The sequence below is a fragment of the Bemisia tabaci genome, chromosome 7, assembly GCF_918797505.1.
Source record: "Bemisia tabaci chromosome 7, PGI_BMITA_v3".
Classification (NCBI taxonomy): domain Eukaryota; kingdom Metazoa; phylum Arthropoda; class Insecta; order Hemiptera; family Aleyrodidae; genus Bemisia; species Bemisia tabaci.
The window spans coordinates 11,598,197-11,619,381 of NC_092799.1; the positions used below are offsets into that span (position 1 = coordinate 11,598,197).

The 21,185-nt window shown below is 41.4% G+C and overlaps 1 protein-coding gene across 1 annotated transcript in view; it reads left to right on the forward strand.

Annotated features, from left to right (window-relative positions):
- Positions 1-21,185, forward strand: part of LOC109035266 (protein O-mannosyl-transferase TMTC4) — a 220,756-nt gene that overhangs the window by 155,713 nt on the left and 43,858 nt on the right. Inside the window, exon 10 of the mRNA XM_019048839.2 lies at positions 1,857-1,992. Coding sequence (XP_018904384.2) covers positions 1,857-1,992 — 136 coding nt within the window. The remainder of the gene's footprint in view (positions 1-1,856; positions 1,993-21,185) is intronic.

Sequence of the window (21,185 nt, forward strand, 5' to 3'; positions counted from 1 at the left end):
TGGCAAGTCATTGGATTATAAATTTTAACAGTTTAGACGATTTTCAGTAGAGTTGCCTATGTGGGGAGAGTATTGCTGTCAATGATTCTTCCTTTTAGTGCAGTGAAACTGAACCGCTCATTGTTTGATAGTGACAATGTAAATAACAAAGATTGGGATCGAGTTTAAAGACGCTGTATGATGGATTTAAATTTTCAGTCTCTTGAACACGTTTTACATGAACTTTGTCGGATATTTTAACTGATAAATGAACGCTTCTCGTGGTAACCATTTGGACGTATCCTGAAAGGGACTATGTTGCTTTTAAACCTTATGCACGTGGTTCTTTTATGATAATTAAATAAGTCCATTTAATTTGAATTGCAATCAGGAACGAGTCAGATCACACCTTTGAGAAAATTAGTGAGGATTAGTTTTAAACTTGAGTAGCCGTATATTGTCTCCTGTCAAATATCCGAAATATTTTGATCGTGAAAATATACCCCGAATTATGTATTTAAGATGTGATCATAGAAAGAAATACGGATAAGATTACTAAGAAAACTTTCTTGAAAATCCGGTGAAGAATGTTTATAAATTTCCCCGGAAAACCCGTGATTCGTCGAAGGAAATTTGGCAACTCTCGAATGTACATACGGCGTTCTTCCCCAAAACGGCAGTAGTGTCTCTGGCACGGCAGTCCGAACTCCGCCGTCCGCAATCCATAATTCGGGGGGGGGGGGGGGGTCGCTAATGGAATTAACACTCGTCATACTGCGGCGCTGGGCGGTCGCCAGCCCGACCATTAGTCCCCGGCCCCTTCCGATCGCCGGATAGACAAAACGCGCCTCTCTATCCATCATCCCGCCGCCGCCCAGGAATTCGTTGGATGCTGGAATTCCGGCCGGGTGTCGGTGACTCGGTTTCGCGACCCCCCCCCCCCCCCCCCCCCGGGTCCCCAACAAAACGGAATTATTAATGTATCGTCTGTGATTCACTTTTATTGCCCCCCGCCCCTGCCCCCCGTGTTTCGAGTCCCCCTCGACACCCCCTTTCTGTTTGTATCTCGGGGGAGGCTGAGAAATTCTTGGGCCCGTGGCTGGAAACTGCGCAGAACACCACCCGACGTTAAAACATGAGCCTCGATTTAATTTATCGAAATGTGGAGCGAGGCCCATGATGCTGTGTTGATCAGCGGGTTTGGAACGCGTTCGTGCAATTATGTTTTGAAAGTCGTGATTTGAGCCCGGAATGAGGCGAAATCCAGAATTTTTACGCATGGAAGCCGCTGTGAACATGCTTTCATCGTGAACAATATGGGTCTTGGAAGATCTTGTCTCGGAGACGCAATATAAAATAATTCAGCTTGAATTTTTCTAGCCGGGAGATATCCGATAAGCCGTCGTCGCTGGCATCAGCCTAGTTCCTCTATTTCCTTTTAATTTTTGCGGTTTTAGAATTTGCATATTTAGAAATCTTTATAGATAGGGAGTCGGGTTTCCACCCTTAGAAATTTAAAGAGTAACAATGAACAAAATATTAAAACGAGGTTGGAAAAGTTGTAATTTTTGGCTTTTGAAAGGTCTGTGTTAAGAAATGCCAAATTAGTGGCCAGGATTAAGCAACAGATACTCAAATCATATCTTTTTTTTATTTTTTTTATTTATTTACTTATTTTTAAAGGAAAAGCTTACTTATTAAAAGGACGTATTTGGCTCGAACATGTCGTTCGGTCTGTGGTACTTAATTTTATAAAAAAATTGCAATACCTCATTTTCCCAGTATCCCTTTAAGGCGGGTTCCTTCTACTTGATTCTATACGAAGAAGCATATAATACTTCAGATATAACCATTATGTTTTTTTCTTTTGTCTACAGATAGAATTCTCGAGGCGCAGCGGTATTATGAAGACGCTCTCTCGATATCGTTCTCTCATCTGGAGTCGCTGCTAGGGCTGGCGCGATGTCTTAGGTCGAGAGGTCAAAAATCAAGACTCCAACAAATACTCCTAAGGTAAGATCAACATTACCACCATCAATACTGCCGTGCTAAGGAAAAACGCCGTATGACCCTTCAGGCGTTGCCAAATTTCCTTAGATTAAACACACATGTTTGAGAAAACTTATGATTATTTTTCTTCCAATTTTTCAAATTATTTTGTTCGCAATTTTACCTAAAGTTCCTTCAGGTAAAGGTTCCTTCCTCCAGTTTCAAGGAAAAATATTCATAAATCTCCTTAAAAATACACATTTTATCGGAGGAAATTTGGCAATCTCGAATGTTCATACGGCGTTTTTCCTTATCACGGCAGAATAGATCACTAATCTTGGACATATTTATTCAATTTTCCTCGCTTTATCCGATTGTACTGAGTACTGAGTATTTTCGCGAGTTCAAACCGTGATGGCGTAAGCTTGTAATGTTCCCATAAATGCTGCTAATGAGGTGTCGCTCAGATTCGGGAGAAAAGTTAAAAAACGAGGCCCAATTACGTTTCTCTGATCTGCAACCGTGTTGCTCACGTAGCCCTTGAAGCACCAATAAATATAATTTAAATAGAAACAAACACAATGTGGTAATAGAGCAAGGGAAAGGACGCGCGTAGATACCGGCGCAGAGATGCAACTATTCGTACTTTATGGATGTCCGTGTTGCATCTGCAAAATTGAAGGCGCGATGGTGCGAGGCGTGAAATCGCAACACTCCGTTCTGCTCTAGCCTACCAGTGATATGTCTCACAGATTTGGGAGAAAAGTTAAAAAAACGAGGCTCGAAGACGTCCCTCCTATCTCCAACTGCTTTGATACATGGAGCTCAGCTTCTTGCTCGTTGTTTAAACATGGCATTCTTTGACCAAATTATTTAAAAATATTAGAAGTTAATCGTAAAAAATTGTTATTTAAGTGCAATCAATTGCAATTTTATTTCAATATTTTCATTGCCCCGTAATATTTTGGTGGTGATGGGTCTCTAAAATATCCACGGTATAAGTCCGCAACCTCGTACCTCGGTTTGCGACGTCGCTGACTATCTGTCCTACTTTATTTTTAGAAGGAAAACCATTCAACAGTAATTCTTAAAAACTGCCGTGGTTTTTCTTCTCTGTGTGAAGAAAATTCTGCAAACATTTCAAGGAATGATGTCGATTCGATCTCCTTTAAAAGAATAATATAGAGGCGGAGATTTTCAGACACCGCTAACTAGATACGTGGTTGCGGACCCACGCCGCACAGTGGATCGAGTCAATCAGAGAGGTCGGACATGAAATTTTTGACAAAAACTGAAAATGTTGATCTTTATTTCGTCACATTTTACAGTTCAAAGGGTGCTTTGAGAAGAAAATTACACAAGGAAATCAATGGAGCCACTTTCAGAACCTCAGAGTTTTGTATAAACGGAGTTTTAAGTGTTTAAAGTTCTCAAATTTTGTCCGAATTCTCCTATTGACTCGATCCACATTGCACCGTCTATATATTCTGCCGTACTAAGGAAGAACACCGTATGAGCCTTCAGACGTTGCCAAGTTTCCTCCGGTGAAAACTGAATTTACTGGGAAAATTGCAAATATTATTTTCCAAAATTTTCGGACAATTTTGTACACAACTTAATCTAAACCATCTGAAAATGTCAAGGAAAAATATGCACGAATGCTGTCAAAAATACGTGTTTTATCGAGGGAAATTTGGCAACTCTCGAATGTTCATACGGCGTTCTTCCTTAGCACGGCAGTATTGTCTCTGACCATAACTCTCCGATTCGTCCATCAAGTCATGAAATTTTCGCATCAAACCACCTATATCACACCCGCAAACGATTCACGACGGACACACTAAGAGCGATTTGATGCTCGCGAACGTACACCGTTCAACAGTGAAGCACCGAGCCGCTGAGTCTGTTGACGGGAGACGGCGTTACAAGACTTCACACTCAGGCGAAACATGGGCGGAGGGCGATGACGAGGAAGGAACAAGAAAGTTCTCAAGGGCCGAACCTCGGAGGCGATGACGGAGGCGGCGGAGGCAGTGGCGACGGGAGTTATGATTCGCGCCGCTTCAAGTCATGACGACACATTAAACAGGAGTTTAATGCACTAATTAAATTCCGCCTCCCGCGAGTTTATCAATGTCGCATAACGACATGCACGCGCATATATCCGCCAGTATCTCCGGCCTTCTTCTCATCCCGAGTTGTCGGATTTCTAGCCGGATCTTCTTCATAGGTGGATCTGAGGAGGGGGGGGGGTATTCTGCCCTGTAGTTATAGTCCATCATTATAATAGGATCGCTCCGTACACCCTAAGTCTTCTTTGTCTACAGCTTTGTGTATCAATTTCAACATCAGTCTGCAGCTTCTTTCCTTGAAGATTTTATGGAAGGAAATTTGGCAACCCTCGAATATTCATACGACGTTCTTCCTTAGCATGGCAGTATTGGGGGTGAATGCTCCCCCTACCCTGTTTGTCCAAAAAACAGGAGGAAGAAAAAGAGAAGGAAGTAGTAGTAGTAAAATAATTTTATTTTAAAGCGGTGCTTTAGCATCTAAGGCTATTTACACCTCTAAAGAAGGCAGTAACAGTAATAAATTTACATGGAAAAGGGAGATTGAACGAAGAAAAGAAGCTGCAGACTAATGTTGAAAGTGATAGACAAAGTTATAGACGAAGAAGACTTAGGGTGTACGAAGCGATTCTACTATGGATTGCATTTTGCAAAAAGGGTCCAGGAGCATTGCAATGTTGCTGAAATTGTGCATCTTCTTTTGTCTTGGAAAAGAAACCTGATTATCCATTAACAGTTCCCATTTTACTCTCTGAAAACTCTAAATTTAAGACAAAAATTATTATGTAAATTTCATGTTTTTTCATGGTTTCAGTAATTTTATTGGAAAGGATGAAGTTTAACGATCTTAGCACCATTGCAATGCTTCTGGTTCCTTTTTGCCAAATGCAATCCTTATAATGATGGACTAACTATTGGGTCTCCAGTGGGTTATCGTTAGTAAGTCTATCACCTAACTTACCTGCCCATTATAACCAACGGTTTTCACCAATAGGATCCCTTCACATCCCTGTTGTCTTCTTTGTCTATCGCTTTGTCTACCAATTTCAACAATCTGCCCGCAGGGGGGACGCTAAGAGTTGGTAATTGAGGCACTGGATGCGAAAAGGGCACTTCTCGGTCGCAGTGTTTCAGAGTCTCCTCTAATATTTCATTCATTGTAAAGAAAGTGGATGCATCCATTGCACTCAAAATTCTACTGAATATACCTTATGATTCTACAATTTTCTCTGGAAAGAATTCTGCGAAAATCACCCTTTAAAGTCTTCTCCAAGGGATTAATTGGCAACAGAGATTCTAAGACACCGCAGTCGAGAAGTGCCCTTTTCGCATCCAGTCCCTCGATTATCAATGGCGAAATTTATTCAAAATGCATATTAAGGGCAAAAAATTTTTGAATTTTTTGGGGAAAATCCCCTCGGAGCCCCCATCTGCCCTTCGCGTTCAAAATTTCTAGATCCGCCCACGGACTTCTTGGTTTTTAAACCAGAATGAGCTGAATCAAGAGAAATATTGTGGAATTTGCCGTCAAGAATAGTTGCTATGAGATCAACCATAAAATCTCTTGAGTCAAACAAGTTTTTGCTCGGTGTAAGTGATTGCCCTCTCGATGTAAGGATCTTATTCATTGTCGTTTCTTAAATAGTTCCTTTCCTTCGGAGGCCTCATACGGCTTACATTGGAAGCATTTATGCTAAACAGAACTATGTGTAAGCGGAAAGATGGGGTGTGCTCGTTAGCTCGTTCCTTTGGAATGAATAGAGAATCCCGCTTTTCCATTTTCTCAAAAGGAACTATATCCACTTTTACATTGTTTTTTATGTAGCCTCTACGAGCGCACCCCATCTTTCCACTTTCTTATTGTTCCTTTCAGCATAAATACGTCCCATTGTGAGTAAGGGGGGTTCAAGGAGACCCTTGACATAGTAACATTCAGAGGACAATTTTGCAAACCTGAAGAGAAAACGACCTGACGAGAGAAAAGTCAGGGAAAAATTGCGTTTTATCCCCAGAAGTGGCGATTTTTTTTATTCGTGTCACATTGGGTAAGCTTCTCTGAAAGTCAGACTGTAAATAAGAATCTAGAAAACGTAACTTTGAGACAAAGTCGATTAAACATTTAATTTGCCTTGCTTAAATTTCTAAATTCTAGTGAAAGTTCACACCCTGTAGAGATTCATGAATGCGAGCTTAACCAATCACACCTTATTCTCAAGGACACCAGTGGGCCGATTATTGACATTTATAGACAAACAAAGCATAAACTGGGCACATAACAAGGGAAACTTGTTATAAGCAAGATGAAGCAATCTGTAGGAAAGGAGGAAGTAGAAATAAGAAGAAGAGAGGAAGGAGAAGAGAGAGAGAGAGGAAGATGAAGAAGAAGAAAAAGAAGAAGAAGAATAAGAGGATGAGGAGGACGGTTCTAGTTTCCGGAACTGACATGAGACTGAGACGGATAGGCCGAAATCAGCGGAGAACACAGTAATACCACTAAACGTGCGTTCGAGTAACGTTTGGTGGTATTTTGCCCAGTTGAAGGCGCTTTCACGCTGGACGGTTGTAGTCCGCGTCATTGACATGAGACAGTGACGGACTACAGGTGGACAGCGGACTGATTGTTGAAACTGATCGACAAAGCGATGTACAAAGAAGACATAAGAAGTATAGAGCGATCCTACTGTTTGAAATGGGTGATTCTTATAGACTAAGGGGGTAAATGATGGACTAACTATCGGGTCTCCTGTGAGTTGGTTTATTACTTATTTTACAACCTACGTCCATTGCCCATTTGCAACTAGACGCTTCCACCAATAGGATCCCTTCATATCCTTTTTGTCTTCTTCGTCTATTGCTTTGTCTATCAATTTCACTTATCAGCCCGTAGAAAGAGTTCCCCGCAGAAATCTCAAAATCTGATTTTCTCACCCAACTCAATATGAACCTTTGTACGGAAAATTTGTCTTCCACGGAGGTCACAGATGCAGAATGCCGCTTACCACTTTCACCGAGCTCACATCCTCCCTTGGAGAAAGTTGGCTTTCTTTCGCTGAACATCGCCGTACCACGCGGCCATTTCTCATCGCTCCGTATTAAATTTGGCGGAACAGTCCCTGAGGGTCAAACATTATGATTGATACTCACCACCCGCTAACCATCTGCGAGCCGCGAAAGTTTTCTGGTGGATGGTGACCATCAGTCACCGAACGCCACACTCCAGAACTTGCTCGGGCGAGCTAAATCTTGTAACTCTAAACGATCGAGTTCTCGACAAATGTTTCCGCCCGGCGGCAGGGTGGCAAAATTTCATGAAAAATAAAATCTTGAAATTTCATGTGAAATATTTCATGAAATTTCAGAAATTTATGAAAGATATTGAAAGATCGTAACGGTTCCTTTTCATGTTCGCAAAATGTAAAAACTGTGACTCTCTTCTATTTTTATATGTTTGAGTACGGGTTGCATACTCTAGCCCCTAAAAATATGAAATATTTGGGCCGCGTTGAACAGAAAGGAACCAAGCCACATCAGCTGTCGCCAAATTTAACCGGGCAATTTAATTTTTTACATGGAAACGGTCGTGCAGATTTTCTTGCAAATTTCAGTGAATTTTCTCCATAGTACGAAGCAAATGCCTTAAAATTTTCAAAGAAATCCGCTCAAACGTTCTCTCGTAAAGAAATAAATTATTGTTCTGTTAAATTTGGCAAAAGTTGATGTGGCTCGGTTCCTTTCTGTTAAACGCGGTCCACTTCACAGCATCATGAAATTTCATGAAATATTTCACTGAAATTTCCGGTCTTTCATTTCTTTCTTACATTTCATGCCACCCATCCCGGCGGTATAATCGCTCGGCAGGCGAGCGGATTTCCCGCGAAACCCGGCAACAGGGCTCACACATTAGGGAGCACTTTTACAACAATTGCTAACTCCACTTAGTACGCCCTGCGCCCATTTTATTTACTCGACCTGCGATGCATTTTATCCTCGGATTTTCGGTATTACGCCCGGATGGGAATAACTTCCACGAACCCTCCTTCGCGCTAAATTAATTTTTGTTGCCTCTTTCGTTTTTGAATAACTTCTTAGCGCGCGCGATGAACTCCTCCGATGGCTGCGCCCGATATAATCCCGACTTACACCGGCAATGAATGGTGTCTCGGTCCATTTTCCCCGGTGATCTTTTATCGGGGAGCTAGTATGAGACCTCATTATACTTTAACTGTTTTCCAAAGCGATGCTTATTTACTAGTATTGTAAGTTTCGAACGTTGCAAAATTATTACGAATATTTCGTGCTCCTCTGCGAGGAAAGAACATTACCGTTTTCGGCAGGCGTGGCGTGAATTGCGATGTATCGATTGTTCTGCCATTTAAACCTATGGTGAAGAATCGATTATTAAGGTGTTCGCTGCGGACACCCTGTTTATTGATCCTTTCCATAGGTTTAAATGTCATAACAATCGATCCATCACAAAGCACGCCACGCCACTGGTTTTGGGTTTATTGTTTCAATTTTTATTTGTTTGAACGTCCATGGAAAAATGGCCTCAGTTCACCAAATTTCTAAATTTAATTTTTGAGACCAGAGCTCAAGAGGAGCGTTTTACGAACATTCAAGGACAAGACAAATCCAAAAATATCAAGCTGACTCAGATAGTGGTTAACATTTTGCAGCCGAAAAATCGTATTTTCGATAAATAATTACTGAATATTTTAGTTTTCCATTTCGCAAAAAGAAATTCCCACCCTGCCTTCTATTGATGCAAAAGTGGACTTAACTGCTCGTATTTTATTCCTCTGTAAATTAAATAGTTTCCCGTCAGAATCTCAAATTTCAATATCCCCACCCAACTCAAAAGAAATCATTTCGATGAGAATTTTTTCTCCGTGGGTGCCGAATTTTTCCCTTTTTCGTAGAGCCAGCCATTCATATTCCGCTCATTTCATTCCAGACTTTTAATTTGGTTTTTCAGTTGGAAAGACTTGCGAACGAAACAGTACGTCTCAATTTCTGTATTTCAGTTGCCGTTGTCCACAGTTTTGTTTTGATCCGTTTTCTACAAGACTCAACTTATTAATTTTTCTTTTTTTCTTAAAAAAAAGAAAAAAAAAGAAAAAGCACAATGACGTCTAACAAAAACCGCGATAGTTTTGAAACAAACGACCAGAAAAGCCATGATGACGTCATTAACAAGATTTCCCGATGACGCTACTCTGGCTTTTCCAATGACGTTATCTGAGTGGCTAGTTGATCGACCAATTCTGACATACGGAGCGCCGTACACACGAAAATCGGCTCACCTTTTTCGGAGATGCTTTCAAAATTAAGGTGAAAATCCAACCTTTGGGTTGCCTGATGCTACCAAAGCCCCTCGGTGTGTTGAAAGTTTGAAGAGCATCCACCGAGAAGGGGGTCGCCCGATAGCGAGGATGAAGGGCTATGACCACATCCCTTAAACCGCCGAAACGGATAATTAACTGACGGTTAATCGGACTCCGGTAGTTAGCAACGCGTACCACTCTCTTCTCATCAAAGACCAGTCTGCGTAGTTCATTCCCCAGCTTCTCTAACTTGAGAGCATATCTCTAGTTTCACGTGAGCCCCACTGTCAGTGTAAATCCATGTTTTTGGGGCTCATGTGGAGTTGAATATACCGTTTTCCGTCAGAAAAGCGACTGCTACAAATATTTTTTTTGGAAAAATATCTAGCTTTATTTTTCATACACATTTCATACACGTTTCATATACATTTCATATACATTTCATGATACAGATATCTAGGCAATTCCATTGCTACACATATTTCTATTGGAAAGATATCTAACTTTCTTAAAGACCCACTTAATCGCAAGATACTAAATCAAACGGCCATAATCGGCTTAACAAAAAGCGAGGGGTAGCTCACGATAACAGACAGCTGGAAACTGGTTCGGTAAGTGCAGCATTCAAAAGTTCAACACTGGGAGGTTGTATAATGCACTGGTGGGATAAACTGTCTGGGTAAGAGCATCATTCGAAGCGTCAAACTGGAACTGGAGTTTCACCAGAACTAGAACTCAGAACTGGAACTGAAACTGGAACCGGAACCGGAACTGGAACCGGAACTGGAACCCCAACTCTGGGGAAATTACAGTTGTAACAAGAAAATCGGCAGCTTCAGGTCGCCAGCAGTCAGCAATCAGGGCACTTGTGATCTCAGCGCATCAAATGAAAAATCAAGAGAAAAATGATGGCCAGCCCGAAGGCTGGCCTCTCGCCCACACGAAAAATCTGTGCCGGCTCCCGACCAACCGACCAAAGTTCAAGGTTTTTCGCAAAATCATCCGAGAACTCGAAAGGTAAACAAGCGAAAACAAGATAGTGTAGTACTCTCTGCGTCCGCTGCAAGCAGCACCTGACGGACGGGGCCAGCTGTTCAACAGGAGTACCACACTAAATTGGAAGATAGATGCACCAGAACGAAATTACACTAAGGAAGATCGGGAAATAACGGCACACGACGATTTTAGACAAATGGCCACCCGCAACGCTGAGGAGGTCGGACGCCGCACAGTGGATTGAGTCAATCAGGAAGGTCGGACATGGAATTTTTAACTAAAACTACAAATTTTGCTGTTTGATTCGTTACATTTTAAATTTTGAGGGGTGTTTCTTAGAGAAAATAGCACGAGGAAACCAACGGAGCCCCTTTTAAAACCTTAAAGTTTCGTATGATCGGATTTATGAGCTTTTAAATTTTCCAAATTTTGTCCGACCTCCTCCCTTGACTTATCCATTGTGCGTCGGGCCGCTTTAACCTTGGCGCCGCGTGGCAATCGTAGCATTCATACCACCCTCTAAAATAAAGGGTATGTAATTTTCCATGAGATCTGTATGTAGATATGTGGTTTTTGCTCAGAATGATGAAGGATTAGATGTGAGGTGGTCAAAAAACCGAATTGTGGGGAGGAAGGACTTAATGAAGTCGACTTTGCATGGACTGTGCTGACGATTCGTCATTGAGAGTCGCTGTGCCGTGCAGTCAAGTTTAAAGCGAATAATTTCGTGGCCCTTCTAACATAAAGGACGTAACTATACTTTACTATGGACCCTGTAGCTCATATAACTCAATGTTTTCCCGGGCTCACCTCGAGGTGTACGTCTTGCGTCTTTATGTCAGCCAGGGGACGATTTGTATTGCATTTTGCATATAGGAACCAGAAAAATTGCAATGATGCTAAGATTGTGCAAATTCATCCTTTGCAGTCAAGTAAATGAAATCATGAAAAAATATGAAATTTACATGTCATTTTTGTCTTAGATTCACAGCTTCCAGCGAGGAAAATAGAAACTGTCAATGGATAATCAGGTTTGCTATCCAAGACAAAAGAAGTTGCACAATCTTAGCAACGTTGCAATGCTCTTGGCTCCTTTTTGCTAAATGCAATCCATTTATGGGTAGTGAAGGCTGGATTGTGCACTTGTTGGGTAAATCCATACGGTGCGTAATAAGAGAACTGATTAAGTTCGCGGTTAAAGTTTCAAATGATTCAAATATTTCATATCCATCGCTTTTTGCCATTGTTTTTTCGCAAAACAACAGGAATTGAACTCAATTTCACAATCAAGAACAAGAACCACAATTTTTACTCTTTTTTAAAAGCACTTACGTACATAGGGAAAATAATTGCACGTACGTTGTTTTTAAAGTGAGCGGAAAGTAGTAGTTCCCAATCGAATCGGCGTTTGCGAAAACGTCCGATGTCTAAGACAGTGTTTCAGAATTTAAGTGGACAATTTCGTTGTAATTTATCGACACAAGATGGTTTAAGACGTTAGGAATGTAGAACAATTTTATAAATAATCTCGTTAGTGTAATCAGACGTTTACAAAAAAGATCGATTCTATTCATCTGTGTCGTGGCACAAAAGAAACCCACCGCAATTATGAAACCCTGTATTGGACAACGGACGTTTTCGCATGCGTCAATTCAATTGCAAAATGTCCAATCGCAACCGTCTCATAAGAGAAGGACCCAATTGTCTAAAAAAATCAATACAGACTTTGAAATCACTGCTTAATGGAGTGCTCTATGAGTCCACTAAAAAACAAACCAAATCTCAAAAAAATTCCTGAACTCCGAAATACGATTCGTCTCACGAGACAAGGCACCAACGCGCTGCTCCGCTCTCACCACTCAATTAATGTGTGATTAGTTTTACAGACTCCTCGCCACGCCAGTGTGTGGTGGAGCCGTTTGATGGGGAGGGGGGCTCATTCGTACGTTTGTGGAGTCTTCAATCATCGCATTCTGACGCTCCGCCGCCGGCGGGATGATTTTCACAGAGCATTCCCAGCTGCTCCAATCAGCGCCGAGCAAGATGTCTGAACGTGAGAGCTTCCATGATCTTTGCCATCAATCAGATCGAAGTGTGTGAGTTTACGAGACTTTTGATAAGGAGGCCCTTGAGGAGGCTCTTGTGGGCTCTTGCTCAGGGGGAGAGGGGAGGGGAGAATTTTAATTTTTGTATGTATGTATAAGCCGCTTTTACCGCGCGCTAGGGCGCTCTGCGACGCCTACCCGCCACAGGAATCTGTCATGGTAGAGATCCTCCGGAAGCTGACATCTCTCCATCTCTTCAAGGATGCCCTTTACCCACCGCCTAATTGTTACTACGTCTAATTTTGCGAGGAACTCGGTGCTACAACTATTTTGACTACACTGAAAAAAAAAATTCAGATTGAATTGACATACCGCCCGTTCCGGGTTCAGTGACCGAAATATCTGGGTGCTGGACTCGTAGTTTCGACTGTTTCGGGTTCAATAGCTGGAGCAACGGGTGCTACATCCGGAACCTTCAGCCTCTGAGCCCAGATCGTACGGTATGTCTATATAGCTCGTAAGTAAGGCTTCTATAGCCGGAGTTTTTTCTCAGTATAAGAAAGAGGATTCTTAGACCTTGTCTAGATGCTTAAACGTTAGCCGAACTTTCATAGAATAGTTCGATAAACCACATTTGACTCAGCTGAAACTAGTTTCGATGGCTGAAGTAATAAACCACTTATCTGATTACAACGTTCCAAACCTCCAACCGTGGTTTTTTTAAAACTAACGAAACATTTTTTTTATGCTTTCTGTAATTGTTTTTCACTTTTTCAAAAATTTCAAAGAGCTCTCGTTATACATATAGCTTTCATTTAAAAAATGAGACGTATTGAAGATTTCCAAACAACGCGATTAAGATAGAATTTCTTGATATAAGTGTGATTGTCGTAACCGAAGCAAATGGTATGTGTAGTAGAGGGTTCTTCATATTGGTAATGTGTGTAACGTGATTTTCATGGAATTTACCCAGTGGCGTGGCGTGCTTTGCGATACATCGATTGATCGGCCATTTAAATATATGTAAAAGTATCGATAAACAGGGTGTTCGCAGCAAACACCGTAATAATCGATTATTTACCACAGCTTCAAATGGGGAAATATCGATAGATCGCAAAGCACGCCACGCCACTGGAATTTATTCATGTGTAAATTACTCAACTGGTCGTATCTAAAGTGTGCAAGAGGCCCATTACCGATACCGCCATGGGAAAAGGCCCTATGAGAATTCAAACTAAGCCAAATTTCATTGAAAAAACTATTTAATTTTTAAAACAAAATTGCTTGCATTTTTCTTGAAATCTTCAAAGATACCAGGAAAAAATGCAATTGAATATCTCTGAATTTTTTTGTTTATAAAAATCAAGAGTGTTCGTAAAATTACATTTCATCGGAAAAAATCGAACTATATGTCCACATTTTCACGAGACTCCCTCAGCCCGACACGGCAGTATTTTAGTTCTCCGGTGGAAAAACAGCCGGAAAATTGGCAACCATACCAGCGGTGATCAACCCCTCCGAACCCTTTATTCTTGCTCCCGCGAACTGAATGAGTGAGTTTAATTGGAGCAGGAACATCTAACAAACGTCTTCGCGGAAACGTCGATTAGGTAAGTAAAAATCCTCCACTTCCAACATGCTCCCGGGCTGTAACTCTACGCCGTGAGCCGCCGTGCTCAGCGCAAACCGCATTTTCCTATACAGGTTTGCTATAGAAGTTGCGTGGTTTGTAATTGAAGGGGCGAAGAAGAGCTCCTTCCGTTTCAGGTCTGAGCCCCCCCCCCCCCCTTGCGACTCCCACCTTCGGACTATTCTCACCCCTCCGACCCTTCCAACCCCTTGGGCCTCATGTTTCACTCCGCTTTGATTCTCAATCATAGCTATCATTTTTACCCCCGTCGCACCGGTGGAAACAAGATAGTTGCCTTTTGAAACTGAGAGGCTCCAAACCGCATTATGAAAGGTGCAGCATTTATCAAAAGGAAACCAACGTGTTTGAATTGGTTCAGAAGCGACACAGCTGCTTTTAATTTCCTAATGCAGGTCGGAGACTCCATAAGTCGGGAAGGAGAGATCTCTACAAGACTGAGAAAACCTGTTAAAGTTAGTTTCCTTGTGAACTTTTAAAAATCAGAGAGTTTCACTTTTGAACTCTAAAATAACTTTACAGTTGTGATTTTTCTTACGAAATCTTTGGATGTGATATTTCCCTCAGTTACTATCTAAAATTACTTAACAAGGTAAGGACTTTAAGAAATAAATAACTTAATAGGAGCATTATTTCTCCGCGATTATTTTTGAATATTTACAGATCGTGGATACATAAATAGGCATAAAATTACGTAACTCTACCCCCCCCCCTTCTCGCAATTCTCAAATTATATATTTAAAAAAAATTTTGGGGTGCCATTTCACAAATTCTCAGAAAAAAAAAACATTTTTGCGGTCTGCAACCTAAGAGAAATCAAAGAAATATCAAAGTATTTTACTCCCAAAAACATCTAAAGTTTCCTATGCATTTTTCTCCCTTATTGATTGAATCTATCAATTGGGCTGCGATAAGGTATTTCACATTGTCCCTTTATTGATACTGCGTTATTAATGTCTTTGAATTTTTCACAAAATATTCATCACAATTAATTTTATCTGAATGGTTCAAAAATTTCAGCGAAAAATATTCCTAGCTTTTTTTCGAAGTTAACAGTTTTCCCGAAGGAATTTGATAACTTTGAATGATCATGCGGTGCTTTTCCTCGAACAAAAAACACGGCACGCCTAAGAGCTGATTATTAAAATTGATAGTCACAGCTATAGACGTAGATGACAGGGGGAATTGAACGATTCTCTTGGTCGTAGTAGGTTGCATTGGTTACAACGGACAAAGGAGGTAAATATATGTAAATTGACTCACTAACGGCAACCTACCAGCGGGCTGATTATTGCAATTGATAAACAAAGCGACAGACAAAGAAGACATACGGAGTATGGAGCGATCCTATTGGTTGAATTGGGTGGTTCCTATGGACTAAAGGAGATAATGATGGACTAGATATCGGGTTTTTCATGAGTTGCCGTTAGTTAGTCTATTATCTACCTCCTTTGTCCATTGCAACTACCCACTTCCACCAATAGGATTCCTTCATATCCTCTTCGTCTTCTTTGTCTATTGCTCTGTCTATCAATTTCAATAATTAGCCCGCAGAAAGAGTTCCCCGCAGAAATCTCAAAATCTGATTTTCTCATCCGACTCAATATGAGTGGTCCATTGCAACCACCCGCTTCCATACCAATAAAATCTCTCCATATCTCTTTTGTCTCCTTTGTCTATAGCTTTGCCTATCAATTTCAATAAACAGCCCGCAGGAGCCCTAAAGTTAGTCCACCATTTCCCGTCTTAGTCTATCAGGACTACCCACTTCCGCCAAAAAGAATCGCTCCATTTTCTTGTGGCCCTCTTTGTCGATAGCTTTGTCTATCGGTTCCAAGAAACAGCCCGTTGAGAGCCCCGCGGTGACTCCGAAACTCCCGCGAGTAAAAAAGTAGCGGAAGCGCGTTTTTTCCCCTCGGTAAACGCACCGCTCCTTTATCATTAAATTGTTTACGGGGAAATTATGGTGTCAAAGCTATCCGCCCATGTTCTCCGGGGAGGCGGCCCGATAAGTCGGCAGTCATTGAAAAAAGCAGCTTACGGCTGGCTCCTCGGACGATCCCCCTTTTCCATCGCCCCTCAGACGAAAAAACCCTACTCCATCCTTTCGTGAGCCCTGAAAAGCACGGAGTCAAGCGGATAACAGAGCTCTTTTTGAGCTGTCGTTACGCCGCCGCATTTTTGGAGGGAAGTTTTTTTAAGCTTATCCGAAACACAGAGTGCGAGCGGGTGATCCGACTTGGGGAGATAAGTTACCCCTCGCACAGAACGCTGAGCAAGATCAACGTACGTGCGTGAGGTGTCTGCTGGTCGTTGCGCGGTTTTGTGCTTGACGCCCTGCCCGGCTTCGGTGAAAAATGAACGATGAAAGCTGGAATCACGACCCCTCCCCCTCCTCCCGGCCCGTGGCGAACAGCGATTACCCTGATAAAACAAACGGAGCGGCTCCGTACGGTTTTTTTTCATGCGGAATCGACAATATTTTTAATGGGCTCCGCTTAATTTTTTTAACTTGAGCCTGTAATGACTCCCGTTTTTTACTTTTTGGAATTCCAGACTTCACGATAAAATGAAAAGGTAAGAATGAATAGCCATAGCATGACGAAGGTTGAAAAGGCCTCCAAAACAAGAGCTTTTTACCGCGAGAATCGGTGAATCATTAAAATATGGTTGAAGATTGAAAAATGAAACTTTGTGAAAAGGCAGGCCTCCGTTGAAATTCATATTGTGATTTTTGGATAGGGGGCAATGGCGATTGGGCGTCGCATAGTGTGAGGCTGCGCTGAGAAAGCGGCTTAATGTATGTACTTTCGAAGTGGTTTTGTCAATACAAAAATGCAAAGTTTCCACTTTTTTCATTCTGAAGAAGGTACTGTTTGAAAAGTTGCTGTATCATCAAAACCAGCTTTGAACTCAAGATTACATTTTTGAGGTCTTTTTGAGCAGTAATCACCTTGGAATCGTCTACAAGAAAAGGATTAATATGCACTTACATCATTTCCGAGGGTTTCATTTGGTTTAAATTATACTGAAGGGAGGTTTACGAAGATCCTTGACAAAGCATTATATTAAAGAAAATTTCTGTCGAAATCAATATCATCTCTTGAAATTTTCATGGAGTTTTCTTCGCACAGAGAGGGAAAATCACGAAAGTTTTCAAGAATTAGCGTTGAGTAGTTTTCCATTTAAAATTGAATTATGACAAGAAATCTGCAACGTCGCAAACGGAGATACATGGTCCGGTAGTTTCACCGACGATGTAAATAATTGAGCATAAAGGAGAACTTCATGAGCGCCGCTGCCCGCGGCGCACTATGGTCCAAAACTCAAGAATAGGAAGGAATAAGTCGGAGAATAACTGAAAGATCACTTAAGTTTTGTAACTGATGTTTCTTGAGTCGCTAATTTCGAATTTGATGTCAAATTGCCTACATTTTAACACCCTGTCCTATTTTTTGTGGGCAAGTTATGGCACGCTGCGGCGGCGCGGCGTGCTTTCCAGCTCGAAACGCACACTGACGCCTACAAACCTAAGTGGATACTTCAAGCATTGCGCTCTGCGTGAAGTATCCCCTTAGGTTTGTAGGCGTCAGTGCGCGTTCCGCGCTGGCAGCACGCTGCGGCTCTCTCGTCGGGCAGGTGATGAACGATTTCTTCTGGGGAGAGCTCCCTGGCGGAGAAACTCGTGTATCGTGTAATTTTTTTAAAATTTTCGACCATTAAAATTACACACTGGTCGTGTGAAGTAATTAGTGAACTCTCAACGCTAGTTAAAGTGTAATAATGAGTGGCGGGTTGTGCACCAAGCGCCCTGCGGACGGCAGAGGGCGGCTCATGAAATTCTCCCCTGTGCTCTGTAAATCGATATAGACCGTATTTGATAGTGGTTCGATGTATCGTTTGGTTCAAAACAATAGAACATAACCTTAAACAAAACCATTAGGATCTAAGTTGGAAAAGCTGAAAATGAGAAAATTCCTCACAATTTCACTTTGCATTGGCATTTGGTACTCAAAAGAATAAAAAATCTATTGCAAAAAACCTGTTCCCTCAGATTTCTGAATTGACTTTTGAGTCTATGTCTATGTTTTGAACCAATCGATATCGATACAATCTCACCCGTTTGATGTATCGAATACGATCCATCCCAGCACCAATCGATTCAAACCGCCAACCGCGTGGTTCGTAACTGAGCCGCCAGGGGTGGCACACGCTCTTGTTAATCTTAAGATTAGCATCCTGGCCTACATCCGACTTCAAACAATTTGTATGCCGGATAAATATTTCAGCATCTCTCGCGAAAGCGGGGAGCCGTGCAGAGTAGTCGTAAAGGTCTTTAATTAACTAAACAGACACCGAGAACCGCTCGAGCCGGGTTTCATCGCCGGGAGCGGGAGCGACCCAGGAATTCGGACGGAACTCCCGCGTTTGGGTTTGACAGGCAATAACAGTTATTCTCCTGCAGTGCTGGCTGCATAGGTCGTTAATTAACGGCGCAACTTGAGTTTTAATCGTCCGTCAACGGGTTTCTTCGCCGATGCGACGCGACGTCCGCAGTGGAATGCGTGGCGGTTCCGGTCTTCGTCGTTAATAAAGGGTGATTCAATAATTCGAATCGAAGGATTCGGTGGCATGGCGCACAATGGATCGAGTCAATAGGAGAGGCCGGACAAAATTTGAAACTTTTAAAAGCTCTTGACTCTGTTCATTCGAAACTTTGAAGGTTTAAAAGTGGTTCCATTGGCTTCCTCGTGAAATTTTCCTTCAAAAGCACCCCTAGAAATTTAAAATGTGACGAAATATACATCAAAATTTGCAGTTTTAGTCAAAAATTTCATGTCCAACCTGTTTGATTGACTCGATCCACTTTGTGGCGATTGAGTAAAATGCAACAATGTTTTCAAACTTTAAAGTGTCTATTGATCACAGGAAATTGACGGTTTTGTCTTTGACCGTATTAGTATCCGTTGACACATTTTCACATTTACATAATTTTTCCGGTAATTTTACTGTGTTTCCTTTAACATACTTGTACAGCGTTTACCCTTCCACCCCCATCCCTCCATAGCCTTGTATTTTAACTGCGTTGGATGAATAGATTACATTTTGGAATTAGGAACCACTATTTTCAGCTCATTTTAGAAACAACATATATATGTCATTGATTTCCTTATGCGGCCACGTGCTTTTATGGTAGCGCCATAGATGGTGGTTCTCTATTGCAAAATGTGATCCAAATGAAAGTTGGTATGTACATTGCTGAAAATACGATTAAATTAGGAGATCAGGAAAGATAAAAAAAAAGCTATTGACTACTTTAAATTTCTACTGACAATGAGTGCAAACGAATGTCTTTACACTCTTAAATGAAAACCCGAATGTATTTAATTTTAAAAATTTAAGACGAAAAGCAGTATATTACAAGAAATACGCCTTTTAATGCAAGACTTCGCAGAATGTACAATTTCTATTTCAATTTTCTGTGTTTGTAATGTTTACCGCAATATTCGAAGTATGCAATCACACAAGGGCGTACTAATTTTATCACAACTTTGTCTGGATTGCACGGTTATCATTAATTAGGTGCAATGGCCGAATATACAGGATAACTTGTTTTTAGTTTGTTCTTAAATACGTATTATGCAAAATGAACTCCTTTTGAGCCAGTAATTGCCGCATCTCTCAGAATCTAAAATATGCAGGTGCATCGAAAAGTATGAGCTATCTCAAATAAAGGAATTGTGAGTTAATTTTTTAATTTTAAAAGTGTATTTTTCAAATTCTCAGAAAGTAAGAAATGTAAGGAAAATAAAATAATAAATTAATAAAATTCAGGCTTTGCTGAAGCATTCCTTGGAAAAAAAAACACATTGAATCTAGAGTCCAGACTCTTAAAAACATCGACAAGGAAAAATACTCTTGATTCAATCGGATTTTTGCTTAAATCAAGAACCAAGCCTCTTAATTTGAGCGGATTTCCTTTTGATTCAAGCAAAAATCTGATTGAATCAAGAGTATTTTTTCTTGTCAATGTTTCCAAGAGTCTAGACTCTAGATTCAATGTGTTTTTTTCAGTGCATCTATTAGTACAAAAATTGAAGGTTCCACGCAGACTTGAAAATTATGACGATGCCCTAATGAACACACCTACTCCGTCTGTTCCAATATTCTTGTCGAGCCAATAATTCCAGTCCCACCGCATACCCTCAAAATCTAAAATACGCAGATGCGAACAAAAGTACCGAGCTGGAACACAACCGAACATACCGAACGCCGTGCGGAACAAAAAGAGAGAATGAGACTGCACCGAGTCCATTCTGATTTTCCTTTGAAAATCACTCCTGAAAGCCATTTACTACGGTACCTCCCCTCGTGTTTCGAGGTGTATCCATTGATCTGCCATTTAAACCAGTGGCGTGGCGTGCTTTGCGATATATCGATTGTTATGCCATTTAAACCAATGGTAAAGAATCGATTATTAAGGTGTTCGCTGCAAACACCCTGTTTATCAATCCTTTACCATAAGTTTAAATGGCATAATAATCGATACATCGCAATTCACGCCACGCCACTGATTTAAACCAATGGAAAAGGATCGATTATCGATGTTCCGATTATAATAGGATCTTTACCATAGCTTCAAATGGGATAATATCGATAGTTGCCGCCTCCCTGCGTATCGATTCTTTTCAGCTGAGCTGCCCGGATATAATAGCGGCTAATCACGAATATTCCTCGTGATATCCCGACGCGTAAAATGGAATCCAGGGGTTCGAGAGGGGTGCGGGGGGACCGGGCGGACAGCCGGGAGAGAAAAATGATTAAAGTTCACTACAAAAGAATTTCAGAGTTTTCCCATCTTGTTCGGTCTCAATCTCCTTCCGCGGGAATGGTCACAATGGACATCGGAGTGAATGGGGGATGCCCGTCTGCGGGGAGGGACTTACGCCTATAACGGAGAGGTATATTGTCGGATTGTTGCCGATTGTTGCTGGATCCCGGAATGACGATCCCGCGAAAAAATGAAAAAGTGGGGATGTGAAGTTATCACCCACTGGAAAAAAACGCATTGGATCTAGAGTCCAGACTCTTGAAAACATTGATAAGAAAAAGGACTCTTGATTCAAGCAGATTT